This window comes from Mus caroli, chromosome 14, assembly GCF_900094665.2.
Source record: "Mus caroli chromosome 14, CAROLI_EIJ_v1.1, whole genome shotgun sequence".
Taxonomy (NCBI): domain Eukaryota; kingdom Metazoa; phylum Chordata; class Mammalia; order Rodentia; family Muridae; genus Mus; species Mus caroli.
In genome coordinates this window covers 21,274,267-21,296,823 of record NC_034583.1, presented here as the reverse complement: position 1 = coordinate 21,296,823, position 22,557 = coordinate 21,274,267, and the positions used below count along the sequence as shown (strand labels likewise).

Genomic DNA, 22,557 nt, shown 5'->3' with positions numbered 1-22,557 from the left:
TTCAAATCACCAGAACCCAGAATGTAAAGCTGGGTGCCACAATGTGCACCTCAAGTCATGGTGTTCCTTTGCTGAGATGAGAGACAAAGACAGGCAAGTCCTGGAAGTTTGCACATGTAACCAACAAAGAATGGCAGTTTCTACAAGGTAAAGGGCAGCCATCAACACCTTAAGGTTGACCTGTTTTCAATTCTGATGCTGTGGCAAACACAGGTGCACATGTGTGAGCGTGCACAAGCACACCCGAGTGCATGAACACACATACACGCATACACATACACGCGTGCGCACACACACACACACACGCACACACACACCAGATTTTTTTTTTTAAAGAATTTTTGCCTGAAGGGCATTGGTGCTTTAAAGAGTTTGGACTACTTTAAGGAGAGTTTCCCCCTAATAGTTAACATTCATGCATACACCCATACACACTCAAATTCTCTTTAAAAATCATTGAAATGCTTCAGGAGTCAATGGTTTGGTGGGTCCATTCATGCTCAATAAATAGTTCAATCTTTTTCTATATGGCTCTGTGAGATCCAGGCATAGAGATGAGTTCATTTTAGAAATAGTGACTTCAGAAAATGAGGAATTGAACTATATTTCTGTTCTTCTCCCCCAGAGTGTTTAAATGTGCTCTAGACTCCTGATGCCCATGCACAGTCTCATTGGGCATTGGGCCACTAGTAGCATTGGATAAAATAAATGAGCCCATGAAAGATATCCAGTCTCTAAGACAGCTGAAAAGGCCATCAACCTAAGGACACATGCCCATCTGACCCAGAGGAACATTGAGAGACTGAAGAACCTATGGGGCAAGAACCCAAAGTCCTTCCTCAGGAGGACTTTCTGTAATTCTACCCTAGCCACACAGGGCCGAGATGAGACTTGGTTCTGGGCTCAGGAAAGGTGGAGTGCCCCTCTTCCCATGGTAAACCCTAGCCTGGCCAGGAAGCTACTCAGAAAGCCATGGCTTCTCCAGGAAAATTTTCTCCCTCTGTGAAATAGGGATCCTGCCAGCCTGCTCGGCTCAGGCTTGTTTGATGTTGTCTGGCTTCCTGCACCCCAATTAGGATAATTCTTCTCTATCTAACAACCAGTTCCATTGACACTGGTATATTTACACACATAAAATATAAGTGTCCTTCTTGCTCATAGCACCCGCACATGCCTACAGAATGCCTAGAGCACGATTGAGCGTTTCCAAGCTCCCCTGAAGGAGGGAGTGCTTGATGTTCCTTCTCGGCTCCTTCCTGATTTCTTTTCTTTTTTTTTTTTTTTTGGCTGAAGTGCAGAAACATCCTCCCTCCTTTCTCTTCCCCTCCCCTCCATCCTTCCCCCCTCTCTACTTTCTCCCATCTCCCTCCCTCCTTCTCCCTCTCCCCTCTCTCTCTTCCTCTCTCATCCCCACCCTCACTGTCTATGAACCCCTGGAAGTTATGATCAAGGTCACTAAGCTAAGCTTGATAAAAGTGGGGTTTCATTACCACCCCATTGCCTAAGGAATAAATGTGTTTCCTCTCTTATTGTAACACCACCTCCCTCCCCTCACAAGCTATATACCCAGAATTGAGATGGGGGTTCTCTATAGCTCGGCACTGGCTCATTCTGGGATGCTGGCAGAGGAAGGCTGTTACTGCAAGCCTAGCTTCTTTGCCATGCTGTGCCCTCACTCTTGGGACACTTCTAGCTCAGTGACTCCAAAAATCTGGAGAGCATGCAGGAGGATGTTAATCCTTCATTCCACCATGCAAAGTTTATAAATTTCATCACAGCAAGAATTAGACATGCCAAAGCTTTAGTGTAACCATGTCCTGAAGGTAACACCAAGTACAGGGATAAGCCATTAGGGATATGATTAGCTATGTTGTCTATCCAAGGACCTGTGCAGTCTTATTCGTGGTTACTATATTAACAACCCATAGACAAAATTAGAACTTTCTTCAAAAGGCGGTTTTGAGAAAGGATGGATTTTTGGTTTTAAGAACTTTATAAGGTTGAGTAAATGGACTCTTCTAGTTCCGAGAGCAGATCATCTAGGTATTATAGACCACTATTTTTATCATAGCTTAGGAAGCACTTCCAGGGGCTCATTTTGTCTGTATGAAGTAGCATTTTAATCAGAAGGGATTATGTACAGATTAATGCCTAGCCTGTCCAAGTATGTATGTGTGTGTGTGCGCGTACACACGCACACATGCTCTTTGTACCCACATGTGTTTCAATTTCTGCATTAAGCACATGTTATGCAACATCCCCCATGTATTGTGGAGACATCCCCATCTGCTCACTGGTTTTGTAACCCCACAGCTGCTGTGACTCTTTCAGCCATTCCCAGTTTTTTGTAACAGTAATCTTAAAAACCTGCCTCTGCTTTCCTTCAGCTAGTAGATACACATGCTCACTCCCTCTCTCTCTCTCTTCTCTCTCTCTCATATACACGCAAACACACACACACACACACACACACACACACACACACACACACACACACACACAACCCTGCCCGCTTTTCATCTCTGCTGCTTCTGCCCTTCCTCATGTGCCTTCTTGTTTTCCCTACAGACTGGAGATTTTTTTGGTGAGGTGGAAGGAGCTGTCATGAACAAGTTGTTAACAATGGGTTCCTTTAAAAGGTAAGGATTGGATGGTGCTCTCAGTTTACCCGAGTAAGATAGACCAAGGTCAAACGATACAAGCCTGGACTGACCAGGAGCCCATCCCACTTGTTGGCACACATCAGAACTCTGTGCATGGTGCTGCTCATCACAAGTGTTCTGTATATTCTGGGTAGAACAGAGGGCAGTACTGAAATGAGAGTCAGCAGAGTCTGTTGATTCTGTCGCCAAGGAAGGGGAAAGTGTCTGCCTGAGCAGAATTGGGGACAGATTTGTCCCACAAGCCAGGGGAGGCACTCCTTGGCAGTTGGGAGCTTAGGAATAGATGGTGGTATTTTGAGACTTATTAATACAATTTTTTAAAATGAAGAGAAGCTTCCTCAGTCTTCTCCTGACCATCATACCACCGAAGTCTACTGGTAGAAACATGGATGCGGCTGAATGTCATAGGTAACGGGCAGGGGTAGGAAAGCTTTTCCTTGGCCCCACGTTCTTCAAGGCTATACCAGCCGTGCTTCTGGGACACTAAGGTCTGTGAGGAAAGCCTAGGGTGAATTTCAGGGCCTCTTTAGGAGTTGTTCCTGCTCTTGTCCTCCCAGAAATAATAGGGGCCTTTGAAGTAGAGCTTCCTTGGATGTATTTGAGGCTCTTAAGTATATAATAGCAGGAAGTATAGAGATGGCCCTGTAGCTTTCCTGTGAGATCCATGGCACCTCCATGCCAGGTTACTTCATAACTTTTCCTGTGGCTGAAGCCAGTCAACAAGAGAAATTGAGCACTGTGCTAACAGCGGAGAATTACAAAAGGACGGGCCAGTCTTTGAACCTCCATAGCTTATTTGTGACAGTGTAGGGAAGAAATGCTATAAATGTGTCAGGTGGTCAGCATTTCTGCCATCTCTGATGCTCTCATACCTGGAGGCTTGCCAGGCGGATATGTTTCCCTGCCTGATTCCAGCTCAGTGAGTCCAAGATGTCTAGCTTGACAGGGTTCTTTCTCACCTAGGCCTGGCTTTGAGCTGTTCTACAATTTTCTGTGACTTTCTACAAGCTTCCCAAATCAGTTCCTGGATGGATGATCAGCTATCAGAGCACAGCCATTTCTGTCTACATTTCTATCCCTGTACACATTTGTGCAATGCTAACTTGTTTCTCAACTCTGAGGGTCAGGAGACACAAGGTGAAGACTAATCATACATGTGTTTCTCATTTAAAAGTATATTTTTCGACTTCTTTAACAATTGCTCCTCACTCCCCACCCCGTTTTCTTGGATGTTTGCTTTAAATTGGTGGGAGAAAGAGAAAACTTATACTGGGATTTTAAGGGTTTGGTCTCCTCCTTGATGTGCGATAAGTATGGTTGGCATGAATCTAGAACTTGCTTTTATTGTTGCTCTAACCAGCCTCTTTGAGAAATGGAAATGGCTACAGGCCTGATTGGGTTAAGACAGCAACTGATGCCTCCGGGAGCTACATGACAGACCTCATATGCTTTGTCAGAGGCCCCCACCCCTGGGACCAGAGGAGCAATGAAGAGATGGATTTTGGAGACACACACACTAAGGTCAAAGCTAGACTCCAACATTGACTAGCTGCTTAACTTAGAATATGTCAACTGACCTTGCAAAGCCTGAGTTCCTGTGTGGTACATGAAGATGATTAGGAGTCATGCCCAAGGGTGGCCAGTGCTGGTGAGATAAAAATGAGTGTGATGTTCTCAACCCATGCCTACTGTCTACTGAAGGCTCAGGAGTTGCTAGCTGCTGCTGTGATGGTTGTTGACCTTGGCTCAGCCTTGGCTTTGTGTGTGGCACCAGTTGATAGAGCCTTTCTGACACCTTCTGATGGCTCTTGACACTTGAAAGTAGACATGGGTACCAATACCCTTTCTTCATTAGGTGCCCATGCCCATCCCCCATTCCTTATTTTCTGGAAAAATAAGAGTGACAACTCTTCCATTTGGGAAGAGTTATGGGTCTTAGAAACAGTGAAAGGAGATAGAGGAAACTTCTGGGTGTCTGGGACAGACCCCCCCCCCACCACCTCCCACAAGCTGAATCACATTACTTTGGAGGCATGGTCTGCTTTGGTAGGACAAAGGGCAGTGTGTCTAGCTTGCCTTTCTCTTTGATACCTTGGATGCTGCTGTTGGCACAAGGATTCTCCTTTTGATCAACCTCTATCCTTTAATGATTATCATTCACTTGAGACAAGGTCCTCTCCAGCAGTGAGCTGGAAGTCAGACACCTCCCATCCCTCCACCAGTTTTACCTTCTGCTATTTCCCAGGTTGGACCTTGCAGCTCCTCCATCTGGGGAGAAATGGTTTCTATAACTGTTTAGGTTCAACTTTAACAAGTTAACTATCACCTAGGAAATTGCTGAGGGCTTCCCTGAGTGTCTCTGTGGGTGTTTCCAGAGATATTATGAGGGTTCTGTCCTCGCCAGTGAATTCATCCCTTGATTGATTCATAAGAGGCACCACTGTTTTTGGCTGCTAACGAGTGGGAGGATAGGAGCAAGTAGGCCATTGGAGTTATGTTGCTTGGAGATGTAACTTTCCCTGGCCCCATCCTGTATTCCTTTACTGTGCTTTCTGGCGCTTGTCATGTGAACTGGTCCACTCCATCATACCCTCCCCACCATGCTGGACTGAACTTTCTGAAGCCATGAGCTAAAATAAATCCTTCACCCACTAATTTACTTTTCTCAGTATTTGGTTGCAGCAATGCAAAACTCTGACGCTATACTTACCTAAATGGCAATGGGTCTTTCTTGGCTGTGACTGTTTTGCCCACTTGTCTGGTGGCCCAATGGCCATGGTACACAGCAGCGCCATCAGAAGAAAATAATCTCTACTTCTTGAGTCTGTGATTTTTTTGGGGTTTTTGATTTCAGTGAATAAACTGTTTTCAAGACTTGTAAGACAGCAAGCCTGCGAAATTCTTTAAGGGCCAAACTCATTGCTATTGATTACCTTAACTGAATCTTTGGCCTGAATATATCCCACCTGCTTCTCTATGATCTAAGAACCAGGAGCCAAGAACAGATGCATCAGTAATGTGGGAGATAAAGAAAAAAAGAGTAGAAAATGGCCATCTTTTCTTTTTTTAGATACTTGCCACAGCTGAGCTGGGTTGGTCCACCATCTTCCCTCTGTCTGTTTGTCTGTCTGCCTGTCTTGCCCAGCTGAGCTGGGTTGGACCACCATCTTCTTTCTGTCTGTCTGTCTTTTCTTTCTTCCCGTTCTTCCTTCCTTCCTTCCTTCCTTCCTTTCTTTCTTTCTTTCTTTCTTTCTTTCTTTCTTTCTTTCTTTCTTTCTTTCTTTCTTCTTCTTTCTTTTTTTCTTCTTTCTTTCTTCTTTCTTTCTTTCTTTCTCTCTGTCTCTCCTCCCTCCCTCCCTCTCTCCCTCCCTCCCTCCCTCCCTCCCTCTCTTCCTTCCTTGCTTCCTTCCTTTCTTTCTTTTGCCTGCCTAGAAGAAAGGCAGGCAAAAAAGAAAAAAATAAGAAAATTATTATATAATTATATTATAGTATTATTTAATATAATAAAAATAAAAAATAATTTATTGTTATTTTCCTCTAAAAATAAATGTTTTTAATCCATGTATCCTTCCTCTCCTTTTCTCTCCCTCATTCCTTTCCTCTCTGCTCCTCATTTACAGTGTAGCTGCCCACACTGCTCTTGAAGCCATCCTCCAAAGTACTGAGATTATAGGTATGCATAGTCCTGTCCCACACAGATCGTTGTGTTTAGAACCTTCCAACAACATCATGAAACAGGACCAGTGGCCCAGTAGCCAAGGACGAACTAGAGATGTTAGACCTTTGCTCAAGAGTTTGTAGGCACGTGTCAGCAGTGCATCTAAGCAAGTCTGAGCCTGAATAAGTAAAGGGTTCTGATTCAGGCTACAAATCCAGGGATGGGGGGCAGCCTCAAGGATAAATATATCACACATTAATCTGTAGATGGAGATGATCAGGATTGGAATGACCAAGAACTTAGCCCATGTCTCTGTAACAGAGCTGAGTTTCAGCATTCTGTAGTGTGGAAATAAGACTCCAGCATCCTGTAGTGTGGACACAAGACTCCAGCATCCTGTAGTGTGGACACAGACTTCTCTGCCCTCTTCCCTTGGTCTGTCTACATCAGTGCTGTGCTATGTGTACATCTAGCAGTGTGCAGAGGTAAAGGAAGGTGTTGGCTCAGCAGTGTCTTATCTGGAGAGCAGACTTTGCAGGATGGGAGACCAGCTGAGTGAGGAGATCACTCAGTTGAAATTGACAAATCCTCTGACCTGCCATGCCCGCAGGCTGTACTTTTCTTTATCTTATGTGTCACTCTGTGCCAGCTCTGCTTTTTGTGTTGCAAACAGAGAACTTCAAATATGTTTTTGATCTTATTACCGATAGTAAGTGGGCTCCCTGACTGGTGACTCACTGGGGGTGGCTTGTGCTGCCTGTTTTCTTTTCCACTTAAGCACCTGTCTAGTAAAAGCCTTACACTTGCATTTTTCAGAATTGATGCTCTGTATCTCTCTGTCATCAGCCATAACCTTGTCCCTTTTGCAACTAACCATACTAGAATTCATAGGTCTCCTTCTCCCCAGTCCAACTTCCAAGGATGCTAATGCAAATTATTTTTATATATTATATTTATATAATGCAAATTATTTATTTTATATCAATTATATTTATTTAATAAATAATAGGCATGTAGGAAAAGGTTGAAGGAGTTTTTGGTTTGTTTGTTTCTCCTTTCTTAGTGCTGGGATTATTGGCATAAGGTATCATGCCTGACAGGTTCCAAATCCTGGTGTTAAAGCAAGACTTCATGCTGAGCAATAGATTTGCAACCATGTAGCTATGCACAGGTCTCTCAGTCTCTCGGTATCTAACTTACTTCCTCACTAGGGACCTGGATGCACGGGGGAGTTGTTGCCTAAGAAGGTAACATTAGCTCTTCATGAAGGTATCAAACCACAGATATCTTGTTGGTGGCTTAATGGGAATTCTGGGATTCCACTGTACACCTTGAAGGCTGACAAGAGGTGTCAGGACTTTTATACTTCAGTGTCTGACATGGGTAAAGCAAGTCACACAAGCATGCACAGCTCTGCTCAGAGTTCATCCCAAGAGAATCATCTTACATTGGTGGGGGGAAAGGAGCCCCAGCATGTGGGCATCATACGTGCCTTTGTGTGGTTCTCAGGTGTAGCCTGTCACTGCTCAAAGCCAGTGTCAAGAACCACTGTGAAAAAAGTACCCAGTCCCCAATCTCAAGTCTCCCGTGTAGGAGTTGCCTGAACCAAACCACTGAACCACCAAGTAAAAAGCACCTAGGCACCAGTCTTGCGGCTCCTGCGTGGGAGTTGCCTGAGGTTTTGCAGCTTTCACTTGAAATCATTTTTCTTTTCCTTTTAGCAAAATGTAGACCATAGAGTCCTCAAATAGCCATAAACAAGAGCTGAATGGGATGATGTAAGATATGTCCCCAACTTGAAGGTATATTTGTATTATAGCCTGTGCTCTGAAGCTTGGGATACTCTGGTTGTCAGTACAGGACAACATATACACAGACATGTGGCTGACATCACTAAGCCAAGATGAGGGCTAGTGCATAAGATGCTGCCATATTCCATGTCCTCTATTCCTTCTTTTATCCTTTCTTTGTTCCTTCCTTCCCTCCGTCTGTCTGTCTGTCTGTCTTTCTGTTTTTGTTTTATTTTTTGAAACAGGATTTCTCTGTGTAGCCCCGGCTGTCCTGGAACTCACTCTGTAGACCAGGATGACCTTGAATTCAGAGATCTACCCACCTCTGCCTCCCAAGTGCTGGGATTAAGGGTCTGTGCCATCTCTGACTTCTCTTCCTCCTCTCTCAAGTTGATTCCTTTCTTCTTAGAAAGGCCTTGGATCTCCTTGTCTTCTAGTACTGTGCCTCCACCTGTTAGTCAGTTGTATTAGCTATTTTCCACACCACTGGGATAGAATACCTAACAGACATATGGCCATGTGGTTGGTGGTTTCAGTCCACATGGCAGGGGAGGCATTTTGGATGCAAATCTGGTGAAGATGGTTCACAGTACATTGTGTGCATATCTTGCTAGACCAGAAAGCAATGCAGGGCTATACTCCTTATGGCCCACACCTGGCACCCTACTACCTAGGCCTCATGTCTCAGCTAGACCAGAACTCTCAAACAGTGTTATCAGCTGTGAACCACACGTCCAAGCATATGAGCCTGTGGGAGACATTTCACTTTCAAACCAAAGCAGGTATGACGGGAATCAATGTTTGAAGGTGATTTCCCTCCCAGGCATCCCAATAGGTCCTTCAACCTTCCTAATGTGGCTACCCTTTAATATAGTTCTTTATGTTGTGGTAACCCCCAATCATAAAATTATTTCTGTTGTTGCTTCATAATTGTAATTTTGCTACTGTTATGAATCATAATGTAAATACTGGATAGGCAGAATATCTGATATGTAATCTCTGTGAAAGAGTCATTTGACAAACTCACGCACAAGGGGTCCCAACCCACAGTTTGAAAACTGCTGCTCTAGGATCCCCCATGCTAACTAGAACAAAACACCAGCTATTCAGACAGAGGGAAGGAGGCTCAAGCTTCATCTCAGGAAGGGCAGCCACGACGGAATCTTTAGCAGATTATCAAAGAAACCTGGTTTCTCGCCTACTAGCTCATCTCTTTCCCTTCCCACCTGAAAAGGATCCTCTTGAGCCCCAGTAAGTTGGGCTACTACAGCTTAGCTATGAAGTGCCAATTGTAAAGGACACGTGTAACTTGGAGGATATTGGAACCAGGAAGATGGAAGCCAACACTAAACAAGTTCGTGGTGGTTTGAATAGGAATGGCCATAGGCTTATGTGTTTAAAGGCTAGGCCTATAGGAAGTGGCACTATTAGGAAGTATGACCTTATTGGAAGAAGGGTGTCACTTTGGAATTGGGCTTTGAGGTCTCATATACTCAAGCTACACCCAGGGTGACACATATCCAGTATTATTGCTGCTTGTGGATCAAAGTGTAAAACCCTGGGCTCTGTCCCCAGGACCACGTTGGCCTTTATGCTGCCATGCTCAGTCTATGACAATGATGGATGAAGCCTCTGAAATTGTAAGCTTGCCCCAATGACAACGTTCCATGTGGGACCCAAGGACTCCATGGCAGTTAGGAACCACGTACAACATCCGTCTTCACTGCAGGATATGAGAGTGGTGTTGTTGATCAAGTGCCAGGGACTTGAGGGTTTGCCCTCGGATTTTTGTTCTTATCAAATATTCTTGTGGTTTTTGGGAGGGCCAGGTCTCCCTTGTTCTTCATGCACCTAATTCTGCTTGAAACTAGAAGGAACCAACATGGATGTTCTTGGCCTATAGTTTACAGGGAAATGGGCTGCGGGCAAATAATTTTAGTGTTTTTGAACTGTCCATAGAAAGTATGTCTATCAACTATTTCCCCATCCTATCTTCTTTTTTTCCCTTTCTCTGTTACTATGTCCAGTGTGTGTGTGTGTGTGTGTGTGTGTGTGTTTTGGTAGGTGGTAGTGGTGGTTTTCTTTGTTTCTGTGCCTAGACTTTTCATCCTCCTCCACCCCCTGCAGAAGCTGTACCCCTATTTATCCAGAATCCTTTGTGATTGAAATCACTTTCTAAGTGGTGAGTCATCAAGGTAGAATGAAAACTGGAGAGCCTTCTTCCCTCTGGCTCTTAGGGAGCTAGGAGCTTTCCCACTCTCCAGTGATCCTGTTACATTCCAGCCCACAACCCAAACTCAGAGTTGAGGGAGAAAGGAGAAGAGCGTTCTGCTTGGATGACTGATCTCCTTTCACGCCTACTGCCTCAGCGGAAGCCTGAAGCATAGCAGCTCCTGGAATGAATGCAATGGTTTCCTGGCTTCCTGTTGGCCTAGCCACTTCCACCGAAGTATACTTTGTCAGAGGTGACATTGAAGGGACTGAGGAGACAGAATGGCTGGAACCGGTGTTTCAGGGCCAAACTTTCTGGATTGCAGGAACATGAAGACTCTGACAGACCACTCGGTTAATCTCACAATGCTGCTGCAACAACTGCAATGGCTGTCTTGGTCTTCCTCATCTGGGCGGCCTGCCTCCATCTCAAACACTGACTCCAGGCCGCATATCGCATGCCTGCCCTTGATTCATGTTTTGTCTCAAGAGCTAGTGGAGTTTTACAAGGTCCCCAGTCATCTTGGGGACCTTGTGTTAGCCAGTGTGAGCCCACTTTGTTTGTGAGATCCACCGCGTTGTTTTCTACTTTCCTCCCTCTGGCTTTTCAACACAAAGTTGTCTGCTGGTACAGGAAAGCTGTCGACCAGCCACTGCTTCTGCAGGTCAGGATGGCAGAAAGGGATTCATAAGGACCACAAACGTTCAAAAGACACGGTTTATTATTTGTTCCCTAAAATTTACTTTAATAAATCAAACATTTATTAAGTAGCCTCCCTTGCAATTCTTCTGCTCAATTGGATGGCCTCATCACACTCCCATGCTACCTTGGGCAAAGTAAACATGAAGATACTTGGGTATTGCATATCAACAGAGTACCTAGGCACTGGGAGGAGACTAACCCTGCCTCCTCCCAGTACCTAGGCACTGCGTCCTCCAGACCAGGCCTGCTGCTGTCTGCTTTACTCCCGTAGTTCCTTTGAAGAATGAGCCCAACTTCCAAAAATCCTCAAGGAATAGTCAACGGCTTCGGCTTCATCCACTGATGGACCCAATAACTGAAGGGACTTTTGGGAGGCAGTGGGGCTATGGAGGGTGAGATCTGGTTGGAGGAAGGGAGTCGTCCTTAGAAAGATAGATCTTGGCTCCGCCCCTTCCTGGTAGTCTCCGCCTCCTGGATGCCCTGATGTAAGCAGCATTAGTTTCCTACTCTAGAAACCTGTTCTGTTCTGTGCCCCTGACATTGGGGAGAATGCCAAAAATTCCCAGGAGAAAATAACAGCTTTGGTCTTTTGGATACCATTAGCACCTGACAATGGGAGGTGGTAACTTCCTTACAGCACTATGCGTGAGCGATATGAGTGAAGTCAATCGGCTATGGCCCAGTGCACTGCCTCCTGGGTAATGCAGCAACACACAGCCTTGCAGAGTACGCTCCTCAACTAAAGCTTGTGCTGAGTGATCTGCGGTTAGACGACATGAGAGCAACAGGGCCTGGGTGAGGTAAATTCCTGGCTCCCATGTGAGTGTGCCATGTGGAAATTACAGTGTTCTGTGAGGAGCCGCTTCAGCGGGATGACCTGACTAATGCCGGGTTGTGGGGCAAGAGAGACAGCCCTCCATTCTTTAAGAATTTCATGTGTTCATGCTTCATGCCCTTGCCTGTGAGAGCGACCCCTACAGAGTGTGCTTTTAAGCTCAACAGGAAAAACATTTGTAGATGCCACTGCAGGTCAGTCGCTTTGCTTCTTAGAGGTTTAGAATAAAAAATGCTTACTTATATAAGCCAAGATGAGCCTTATGTCAGCTTCTAGGGTCATTCTTTTATGGCTATATTTATAAATATTAAGCTGTTTCAAGGTTTGTTCCAAAGTTGCTAATCATTGAACAAGGGATAGGGGACACTAGCATGATTAGGCATTATTATAGGTAAGTTTCCTGGACTTGGGGCACAGAGTAGGTATCTAATAAATGTTTGTCCCACAGTTACTAAGCAGACTACACGAGCTTAGCTTACCACTTTAAAATTCAACCTGCTAAGTATTAGAAAAAAGTATTGCTTGGTTGGAATCTTTTTCTTTTTCTTGGTGGAGAAAACATAACAAAACAAAACAAAAAAGACCCCAGTAACATCAAAATGACTATTAAAAAGTAGATTATCCTGTCCAGGGTGCATGGCAGGCTTTGAGCTGCTGCTTTGAGTTGCTACTTGGGACGGAGTGCCTGCCTCCTTCACAATTTCAAAGAGCCCCATCTAGGGAGTGGGTTGTTGCTAATGACAAGGTCTTAGGCTGTGGACAACTGTGGTTGAAGTGGTCTGGGGATGAAGTCATGGGAATTAAAGCATGTTATCTGTCATGAGGCTAAATTCCCAGAGCTGAGCTCTACAGGGCTGTACACGGGCTTGGGCTAGGCACAATTCTCGGGGCTTATTTTAGAGCCGAATGAAAGCAGGCAATTATCTTGTTCTTTGACTATAATCAGCAGAACAGGATGCAGGTAGCCACAAAGTGGAGTTATTTAAAACAGTAAAGAAAAAAAAATCAATTCCAAAAGAGCAATATTCTCAAAGTGTCCTTTTTGCCAGCATGTTGAGAAGCCAGTGAAGGCTGATTCTCTGACCTCTTTGGGAACAGTAGTACCAAACCAACCCCTTCCCCTTCCTTTTGCAATGAGAGGCAGGTGCTCAGGCTCTGCGGAAGCTTCCCCATGGTGATTCATTTTGCCCTCCTCCATGTCAGCTGGGGTCTCTGGAAAAGATCCAGGGAGAATCCTGAGCTTCCAGCCATCTGTCAGTCAGGGAGTTGCCATGGTTACCACCAGGCAGCTGGTCTTGTAAGCCAGCTGGGTTCATTCTGGCTGGGGACTGCTCAGTAGTCCCTCAGCAGGAGGCTCCAAAATGATCTAGGACTTTGGTTCTGGGAACCTATCTTAAGCAGCATTTGTTATGATATTCCAGTGAGAGCCTAGCCTCGATATAGATGCAGCTCTGTGTTTCTGAGAAGAAAGCAGACTTGAAGTGGATTCAGATTGGCCCTAGGATCATTCTAGCCCTGCCACTCATTAGCTCTGTGGATTTGGACATGTCAGGCTGCCTGAGACCTGCTTTGTACTTTTGGCAAATGGGCTGATATGCTCTGAGGAATCCATTGCTTATGGTCACCACCCAGAGTCCAGCCAACAGCAGCTTGGTACCTCAGTCCTCAACTCAGAATGCAGGGATGGAAGGTACTATAGCATGTCCCTCTCACCCCAGCTTTGGAGGGTGCCTTGGACTACAGTAATAAACATGGTGGCTTCCCAGTGAACTGTCCATCCTCTGGCCAGCAGATGGAGGCCTGGGTCTAGACTTCACCAAGGGTAGTGTGGATCTGGCTCAAGGTCTTTATTTCTACTCCCTAAGCAAAGCTGCATGTTTGTAGGAAGCAAAAAGTAGACAAATGGGAGACAGTTTCTGATAGAGAGAGTCACCCAGGAGTACATAGGTGATTGTGTAACCACCCTTTGTGCCTTATTGTGCCACTGTGTACCACTCACTGGTTGGAGCTGACCTCCATTGCAGTTCAGTTAGTACTGGCCAGTTTTCTTTTAGGCATTCATACATTGACCTGGACTTTCTCCGGGAAGCTGTCCCAATTATGTCATTATGTCTTGTGGCTCACCTAGATGAGTTTGTCAGCAGGCAGTAGTTTATGTATTTGCCTTGAAAAACAGAATTCCTTCTCCATGATATATACTGTATTAGGCGCTGGGGGGATCAGGGAGGTGAGAGACGGATACCACATCAGGCTGGCCATATAAAGTGGTAATATTGTATTATAGAAGTCTTTCTGAGCATAGCAATAAGTGTACCCAGTGTTGAGCAATGGACTGTTCTAGAAAGGGATTCTCGTGTGGGAGAATTCTACATGGACAAATAAGAACAAGTGTATTAAGCTATTTGAAATCTTTCCATGTCAGGTTGGACTTTGGTGGACTCCCCTTTAAACTGTCAGGGATTGTGGTGGGGCAGTGGAAGTCAGGGGATCCTGTCTCTGTCCACTGCTTCTGAGGATGAGACAAGGCACTTGCTCCATTTACCTTCATTAATTAAATTTTTAATTGTCAACGGGGAACTAACATACCTCAGACAAATTAGACAGAGTTGCTGGGGCTGACAGCTATACTTTTATCAGGAGTGACAATAAAATGTCAACATTCTTGTTTCACAAATGAGGCTGTTCTCAACCAAGGATGCACTCACTATAAAAGTGATAACATGGAGGATTGTGGGCAATAAACACGCCTCCTCCCCGCAGGCTTCCCCTTCCCATCACCTTAGGTCTTAACTCAATCCTGGTCTGCTTCCTCGGGCATGGGAACAGGCAGATGGTTTCGCTACTTTGTACCCTAAAGTGTCTCTTGCTGGGTCTCATGTATCAAACAAATCAGGGTCACCAACTCAGTCAGAGTAGCCTGGAGAGTATGGTGGTCCATGCCAACTATACTTGTTTAGAAGTAAAATGGAGAGAATTCATCAAGTTGGATAATTTTGTATCTTCCGGCACTCTTCAGTCCCTCCCTTTGTTAGCCTATATTTGCAGTGTGATTCTGTTCCAATTCACCACTATGCCTCTAATCATTGAGCCTCGTTCTGTTGTGACTATAGCTCATGTTGCTAGTGACTGCTCACCTTGCTGGCCCTAACTAAGCATTATGTAGTGGCCATATGTTTTCATTTCCTGAAGCCTCTCTGTATTTCCCCCACAGAATAACCTTGTACGACTACCAAGCCATGTGTAGAGCCAACAAGGAGAGCAGTGACAGTGCCCATGGACTCCTGGACGTAAGTACAAGGATGCTACCCAGGCAATAGCTGGGAGCTTCTGCTGCCTTTGGGACCTGTGGCTCAGACTTTAGGGTAATCAAATGTACCTTACTCAAGACCAAGAATGTTTAAAGGCATTTCATGACTTGACTCACTAAAAACTGTTTCTGCTTAAAACCGGGTCCAGTGATTATGTAAGTTAAAAATCAGGTCAGGCTCTTAGATGGATTAATGAACTGTCCCTTTTTTATAGACAAGGAGGGGAGGAGCTTTATTGACAGTTACATAAGAGAATTTGGTTGGTTTAACAGAAATTGTCCTTCTGAGGGAGTTGGTGAGATAGCTTAGTCCCTACATTTCCTTCCACATAACCTTGAGGACCTGAATTTGGGTCCCCAGGACCCACATGAAACCCAAACATGGCAGTGCACATCTGTAAGCTCTGAGCAGGTGCAGCATGGAGTCCAGAGAATCCCCAGTACAGTCTAGCCAGCCTGATCCCTGAACTTCAAGATCTTTGAGAGACTCTGTCTCAAAACCCAAGGTGAACTGCAACAGAGGAAGAGACATCTGTCATTTACCTCCCACCTCTGAATCCACAGGTACACACACAACTGAGCACTATACACATATACATGCATGCACACACAGGAAAATATCTTCCTTTTGGCTTGTAATAGTGCTCTCCGGCCAAGTGAACAGGTGGGTTCCTCTGCTCTTCTCAGTGCTTTCTGCCTGGGAGCTGCTTCCAGTGGGGTGTGGTGGTGGGGATATTGCAACCTAGGGTCAAGGCATACAGTGCTGTGTCCTTAGAAATGAGCTCCAGCCTGTCAGAAACCAACAATTGTCAGTTTTAAAATGTAATTTGCAGTGTACAGAAAATATCAATTACCTGAAAACTCAGAATATTTTTCTCCTTTAAGGTAGACCTCAAGATAGCCCACAGATGTATTCAAACGTAACCCTTGAAATATGATTTTGGGAATACTAAAAGCCATCTAAAATGTTCATTTAAGGACAAGATTTCAAAGCTGTCTTGGTGAACTTAGCAGCCTCTGTGAGACCTGAGACCTTAGCAGGGTGCTATCTAAAAGCCACATGTTTAACATGGTTCTTCTACACACAGCGAGCCAGAAAAGGCTGAGATACAAAGTTTCTGAGAAGCAGCTAAGAAGTTGGACTTTATAGAAAACACTGCTCAATGGAAACTTTAGAGGAAACATCACTTGGAATCCGGGCTTTTTGTTTCCAAACTGGCTTCCCTGCACTTAGTGTGATTTATTTCCAGATTTGAAATCTTCCCAAGACAGGTTTCTTCCATTCCTTTTAAAAAGTTCAATGACCCCTTGAGTCCCCAGCGATTGTTTCCACTTACAACCTTAATCCCTATTTGCATAATCCCTTTGTTTGCTCAGATATCCTTAGAGTCTGGGTCTAGCAGGCTCTGCCTGAGTTCCTTTCCCCTGGCCTCTGGTGAGCCAGTGCCAAGCTACACAGCCTTGGGATTCCTCTTAGGTCTCCCTCAGCCACCCATTTCAGGGGGAACACAGATGCAGAATTAGCCCATGGTCTAACTCCTTGGCTCTTTCTGGGGCTCCAGGGAAGTGATGGTTTTAATGTTATAACACCTAATGAGCAGAGCATGGCGATTTGAGGCATTTGGTTTTAAGAAATTGTTGAAGTTAGTATCTTTCTCTGACCCTAAACATGGAGGAAGAGGGTCCCCTGGTTTAGGGACTCACTTGATGTTGATGTTGAAAGCCTTACTCAAATCAAATAAAAAATATACAGCCTTGCAAAGCAGGGTGGGCTGGGAATAAGCCCAATGGGTTTCGTTTGTTTGTTTGTTTATGCTGCTCTCTGCTGCTTTCTGGCTTGAGACAGGAACCTTTCAGCAATGTTTAGGACACTATAAATTTATTCTTGTTTTATTCAAAACTGGATCATTCCTCCATTCCCAGTTCTGGTTTTTATAATTAAAATGCTCAGAGAGGAGGATTAGGCAGCTGTCGCCTCAGAAACCAAGATCTGGCACGCTTTTTCCTAATGGCAGCCACAAAAGGTGCTGAGGGTTTTCTGGACCTGCCGTCTGGAGCCCAGCTCTCTGCCAGTGCCATCGTCTGCCTTGCAAATCTGCACACCACTTACATATCTGGCATACCTAGGCACAAAGAGCCAACTGAGGAGGACATGGTATTTTCCAGAATTCAGGAAATTGAATTATCCACATAGGAAATATCACAGAGTAAACAATCCGACTGCTTTTTTTAATTAAAATATTCTGAAATAAAGATTAGGCTGTCAATGCCTTCTTTTATAGCATGCAGGGGATTTTCTGAGGGGATAAAATCACATGTTCATATGGTTATCATTTTTTCAAGTCCAAATATGTAAGTGCGAGAAAGGGCAGCCCAAATCCTACATAATTCATGGAAGGCATTAAAATCAAGTGTGTTCAATTTGTGCCTCTCTCAATGAGCGATGCACAGTGATGGAGAACTGCGAGTCACCTTTCCAAAGGGGAGCCGTGCGAATTACCATTTGAAATTAGTTACATGATTCTAGCCTCTCAGCACCAGGCTGTGAAATATTAGCCCCTAGAGGGTAAAGGTTTAAGCTTCGTGTGCTGAACTTCCCCCTTCCTCCCAGTGATAACCCTTGTATTAGATCAGGTTTATTTTACTTGTAAATCACATCTCACTACAGGGGAGTTCAAAGTTTTAAGATGTTAGTTTTGGGATACAGTATCTAAGCATTTTCTTCCTTTAGCTAGACCCTCCCTGGTTTTTTTTAACATGATATCCATCTCTCTAAAAGAATAACATTGTCTCTATGTAAAACCTTAAGTCAAACTACAAACCTCTTATTTAATCCATTGTTTTAACGGGGTGAATTCTTCCCTCCAGCCCTATAAGGCCTTTCTCTCTGCAGCCAAGTGGATAATGACGGAACTTGTCTTGTAAGTACCATCGGCTACGTTCTTTTCAACAAGTGTCCTGATCCTGTTGCTCTGATAAAGCAAATGGGGAGCTGGTGCTTCCTGTTCTCTGTGACTTAGATCCATGGAGCACCTCAAAGTACTGAACTCTGAGACTACAAAGTTATCTTGTTTTAGTGTTGGTCCTTCGCAAGCACTCTGCAAACCTCCCTGTCATCCTTGAGCAGACTAACAGCTTAGGATACACAAGCCAAATCTATTTATTGTGGTTACTGTTAAATTTAACACGGATGCCTGGCTGTCTTAATGCTGCCTGGGTGGGCTGTGGTCAGGAGAACACACAGCTAAGCTGTCCACTGTTGCTCTGATGTCTTGGCTTGGGCAGGAGCCAGGCTTACAGGGGCTACAGAGAGAGCTAGGGGTTCTTCTTGGGCATGAGTTAATAAGTTTACCTTATCAAATTGAGGATCCCGGGAGACTTCATGACTTAGGTCAGACTTGAAATGTGACAAAGATGAAAACTCTGGCCTCCGGATGAGATGATACATTGCAGCGACAGTGTATCCCAGGAAAGAGGAGAATTCCATGAGTAGAATGTTGACCAGAACACCAAAGTGTCATTCCTCTTTCTCCTAGCCAGGAGCTAGTGCTGTAGATTTAAGGCAAACCCCTTGCCATTTGATGAATGGACATTGCGATAATATACATATATATATATATATATATATATATATATATACATACATATATGTGTGTGTGTGTATATGTGTGTGTATATATGTGTATATATATATAATATATATATATGGATGTTGATGTAGATATACACACACATATACATACATGTTTGTATATATACATATATATACATAAAATATGGGTATATATTCATATGCATATAAATTTAATATAAATCTATATTAATAAAATAATGCTTATACAACCAAAGGCAAACAAGTGCAAAAAAGAGATGGAAGATACATTAAGGTTAGTGGTAGGATCTTCGTGGAGAAGTAGCTGTTAGGAATAGTAACCATGGGTCTGAAAAGTGCATACCTAAAACATTTTTTTTAATCTATCGCCATTGATTTAGAAGGTGATTATATCACCTTTGTTTGCATCCTTCACTAGCAACTGAGAAATTCTGGTTGTTCTGAAGTTAGATTATGGCTTGATTTTTGTTACAAGCTTGCTGAACTCCTCCGATATTGCTGCAGAGCATGGCTCTGACCAAGAAGAATGTTCTGTTTTGAAGTTCTGAAATAAGGCAAAAGGGTCTTTAGAAATTGGCTAAAGACCCTTTCCAAGTGAGCTGAAACCTAGTGGCAATTCAGTGGACTCTCAGCTAGCCACAGCGATGTCCCAACGTGTAATGTTATTTATTTCAAACGGGGAGGGGCAGCACAATGACATAAAACAGTACTGCTCTACCCAGGCTTAGCTGATCTCATAACCCTGGGCTTTTCCACCATTTCTTTAGGTTCCTGGTGGAGTTTAACCTGTGCAGTTGGTGGCACTCCGACATGACAGCTAAAGGTAGGTAGCAACTGGGGTTTCTGTTTCTTAGTGTGAGTGATGAATCCCAGGTCTCTGATGCTCTTCATCAGGGATCCACTGGCTTGCGTTAAATTAACCATGTAGGACAATGTGACAGTTCTTCAGCTCTGTCAGCAGAAAGCCTCTCTCTGCTGAAGCCTATGCCACATGCGCTGCGACACAGAATGGTACAGATCCTTTCAGGCCAAGTTCACTTTGACCTGTTTCCTCAGCAGGGGCAGAGGAGCCACCCTTTGTCAGGGTTTGAAACCTTCAGAAAGCTGACAGGCAACATGAAAGGCCAAGAGATGCAGACAAGCCACCACCCCTGGCCAGGCCGGAAGAGTGGATCAGCACTCTAGCTTTGTCTGCACAGCTGCAGACACATGAGTTAATGATCTGAGTGCTGGGAAATGAATACTCTCAAAGGCCCAAGTCTGCAGTATATCTAAAGTTAGGCTTAACTTTAGCAAATGAATCGATCTCACCAAGGCTCACTTTCTCTATAATTAGCACAGTGTCTCTGTCTTTCTGTATCTCAGTCTTTCGGACTCTTTCTCTGTCTCTGTGTGTGTATGTATGTGTGTTATAAGTCATATTGCCTGATTACCAGAGTAAATGGGACCTAAGATGCTATATAATTAATTAATTAATTAATTAATTGTAACGGATACTGGTAGAGCATCTTAGGTCCCATTTACTCCTAGTCTAGAAATTCAATGTAAGTAAGTAACTGAGATTGGTAAGAAGGTTGACAAGACACTCACAATGCCAAATAATGACTTGTTAAATATCTCCTAATGTGAACAGTTTAGGATTCTAATTCACCCACTGAAAGGTCTATTATACCGGTACTGCAAAATTTTTAATTAAATTTATAAAATATTGGTATGCTTAGCTAGCCAGATGCAAGGACTCATGCATGTAGGCCCCTCAGCTACTCAGAAAGCTGAGGCGGGAGATGCTGTGAGTTTAGGAAGAGGAGATTAGCCTGAGCCACAAAGCAAGATTCATACGCTTTACCAGAAATCATAAAAATATATAAAATGATAAACAAAATCCAAGACAAAAGACCAGTGATAGGGATACAGTCAGAAATCAACAGGAAGAATAGGAAATTAGTAGACAGAGCGAACTACGAATCATCGCGACAGCAAAAAAGACTATTATATCCACTAAAGAAATGTTACCTCTGGTATGAATTTGCTTTTGTTGATATTATTCACACTGTATTTTTTTAAAAGGTGGGATGGAGCAAAAATAAATCAGTATGGCTTGAGGGCCCAGGTTACAACTTGATTAGCCTCTCTACACCATCTTTCTATGGTGCCGGTAACTGGGAACAAGGACCCACTCCATTTAAATGAGGTTGGGCTGCCTCTGCAGTGGCTGTTTCGGTGGCAAGTTGGACCCTACCTGTGCAGGCAGGTCTGGGAACCTCTGACTTCCCTGATGCTTAATAAAGGTTAATTAGATATAGTACAGGTTTGAAGAGGGCACTGGAGCACATGTGCATGAGTCTAGTGCAAAAGTGTGTGTTCATGCTTCGGGGGGTGGGGGTAACTATTTCTTAAGAGTAAGCTTTGTGCTGAGGGTAGTAGATGCATCATCTTTTGGTGGATAATTTTTATCTTGGCATTCCTTTTCACAGTTGAGGACAGTTTTCTGTCAGTAGTTTTTCTGTACAGCTGAGAATGATCCCAAACTTTTGATCCTCCTGAATCTACATCCGCCGCTCCAGTGCTGGGATGTTGGCTTCTTTATTCAGTGCTGAGGACTACATCTTCCTGAATGGCAGACAAATAGTCTACCAACTGAGCTGCATCTTCAGTCCTCAAGAAAGGCCGTCTTTATGTCAATTCCACTGTCAGAGCTCCCATTCTCACCTTGTCCTGTCATCTCAAACATCTATGCTAGCTTTTCATTCCAAAGACTTAACAATTTCCTTTCCTTTCCTTTCCTTTCCTTTCCTTTCCTTTCCTTTCCTTTCCTTTCCTTTCCTTTCCTTTCCTTTCCTTTCCTTTCCTTTCCTTTCCTTTCTATATTTTGAGATCTCCATTACTGTGATCCTTGCTTTGTCTGGAGCTGTACTGTTTAACTGAAGGGAAGCTCTGTCTCCCAGCAGTCACTGCAATATCTGGGGACAGTTTTGATTGTCATAGCTTGCTACTGGCATCTAGTGGGTAGAGATCAACATGCTGCTAGACATTCTCCAACACTCATGACAGCAGCTACAACAAACGGATAGCTGAGTCAGTAGTGCCAGCATCGAGAAGTCCTGGCCATGATGGAGGGCACAGATCAGGGCACAGTGGCGTGAATTCTATAGACACTCTAGAAGGTTCCCACTCAGAGCATTACATCCCCCTATTTCTTCACAGCTTCCCCAACATGGGTGAAAATTATAATGTTCTGCCTTGAGAGTCTTCTTACACCCCACCTCAAAGATAATTTCCAGATGTCCCTTTACTAGATAGACCACCAGTTCTCAACCTGTAGCTCTCAACCCCCTTTGCGAGGTCACATATCAGATTTCCTGTATAACAAATAACTTACAATATGATTCATAGCAATAGCATAATTACAGTTATGAACTATTAACAGAATAATGTTACAGTTGGGGGCTACCATAACATGTATTAAAGGGTCTCAGTATTGGGAAGGTTAAGAATCACTGCTCTAGACTGTGCCACCTTCATCACACAGATTACAAGGAAAGTTAAGAAAAGCTGGTCCTTTATGTTGCTACCAAGGGTACGCTGGCATAGAGCATAATACCAGAGTGCTGGGAAACTTTCTTAGATCCCCTTCAAACTCCTCTCTCCACCTTAGCTGAAAGGTAACCACTGGTATTACATATCACCAGATCTCTCTGAAGACACAAGGCATGTAGATAGGTAAGAAGATAGAAGCAGAAAGTGAGAGGGAGGGAGGGAGGGAGGGAGAGAGAGAGA

General features: G+C 44.1%; 1 protein-coding gene across 2 annotated transcripts in view; it reads left to right on the top strand.

Moving 5' to 3' along the window:
* Cacna2d3 (calcium voltage-gated channel auxiliary subunit alpha2delta 3) overlaps positions 1-22,557 on the top strand; it is an 810,117-nt gene that overhangs the window by 742,316 nt on the left and 45,244 nt on the right. For both annotated transcript variants that reach the window (XM_021181598.1, XM_029469011.1), the window contains 4 exons: positions 2,569-2,639; positions 15,072-15,147; positions 18,036-18,088; positions 19,548-19,603. In XM_021181598.1, coding sequence (XP_021037257.1) covers positions 2,569-2,639; positions 15,072-15,147; positions 18,036-18,088; positions 19,548-19,603 — 256 coding nt within the window. The remainder of the gene's footprint in view (positions 1-2,568; positions 2,640-15,071; positions 15,148-18,035; positions 18,089-19,547; positions 19,604-22,557) is intronic.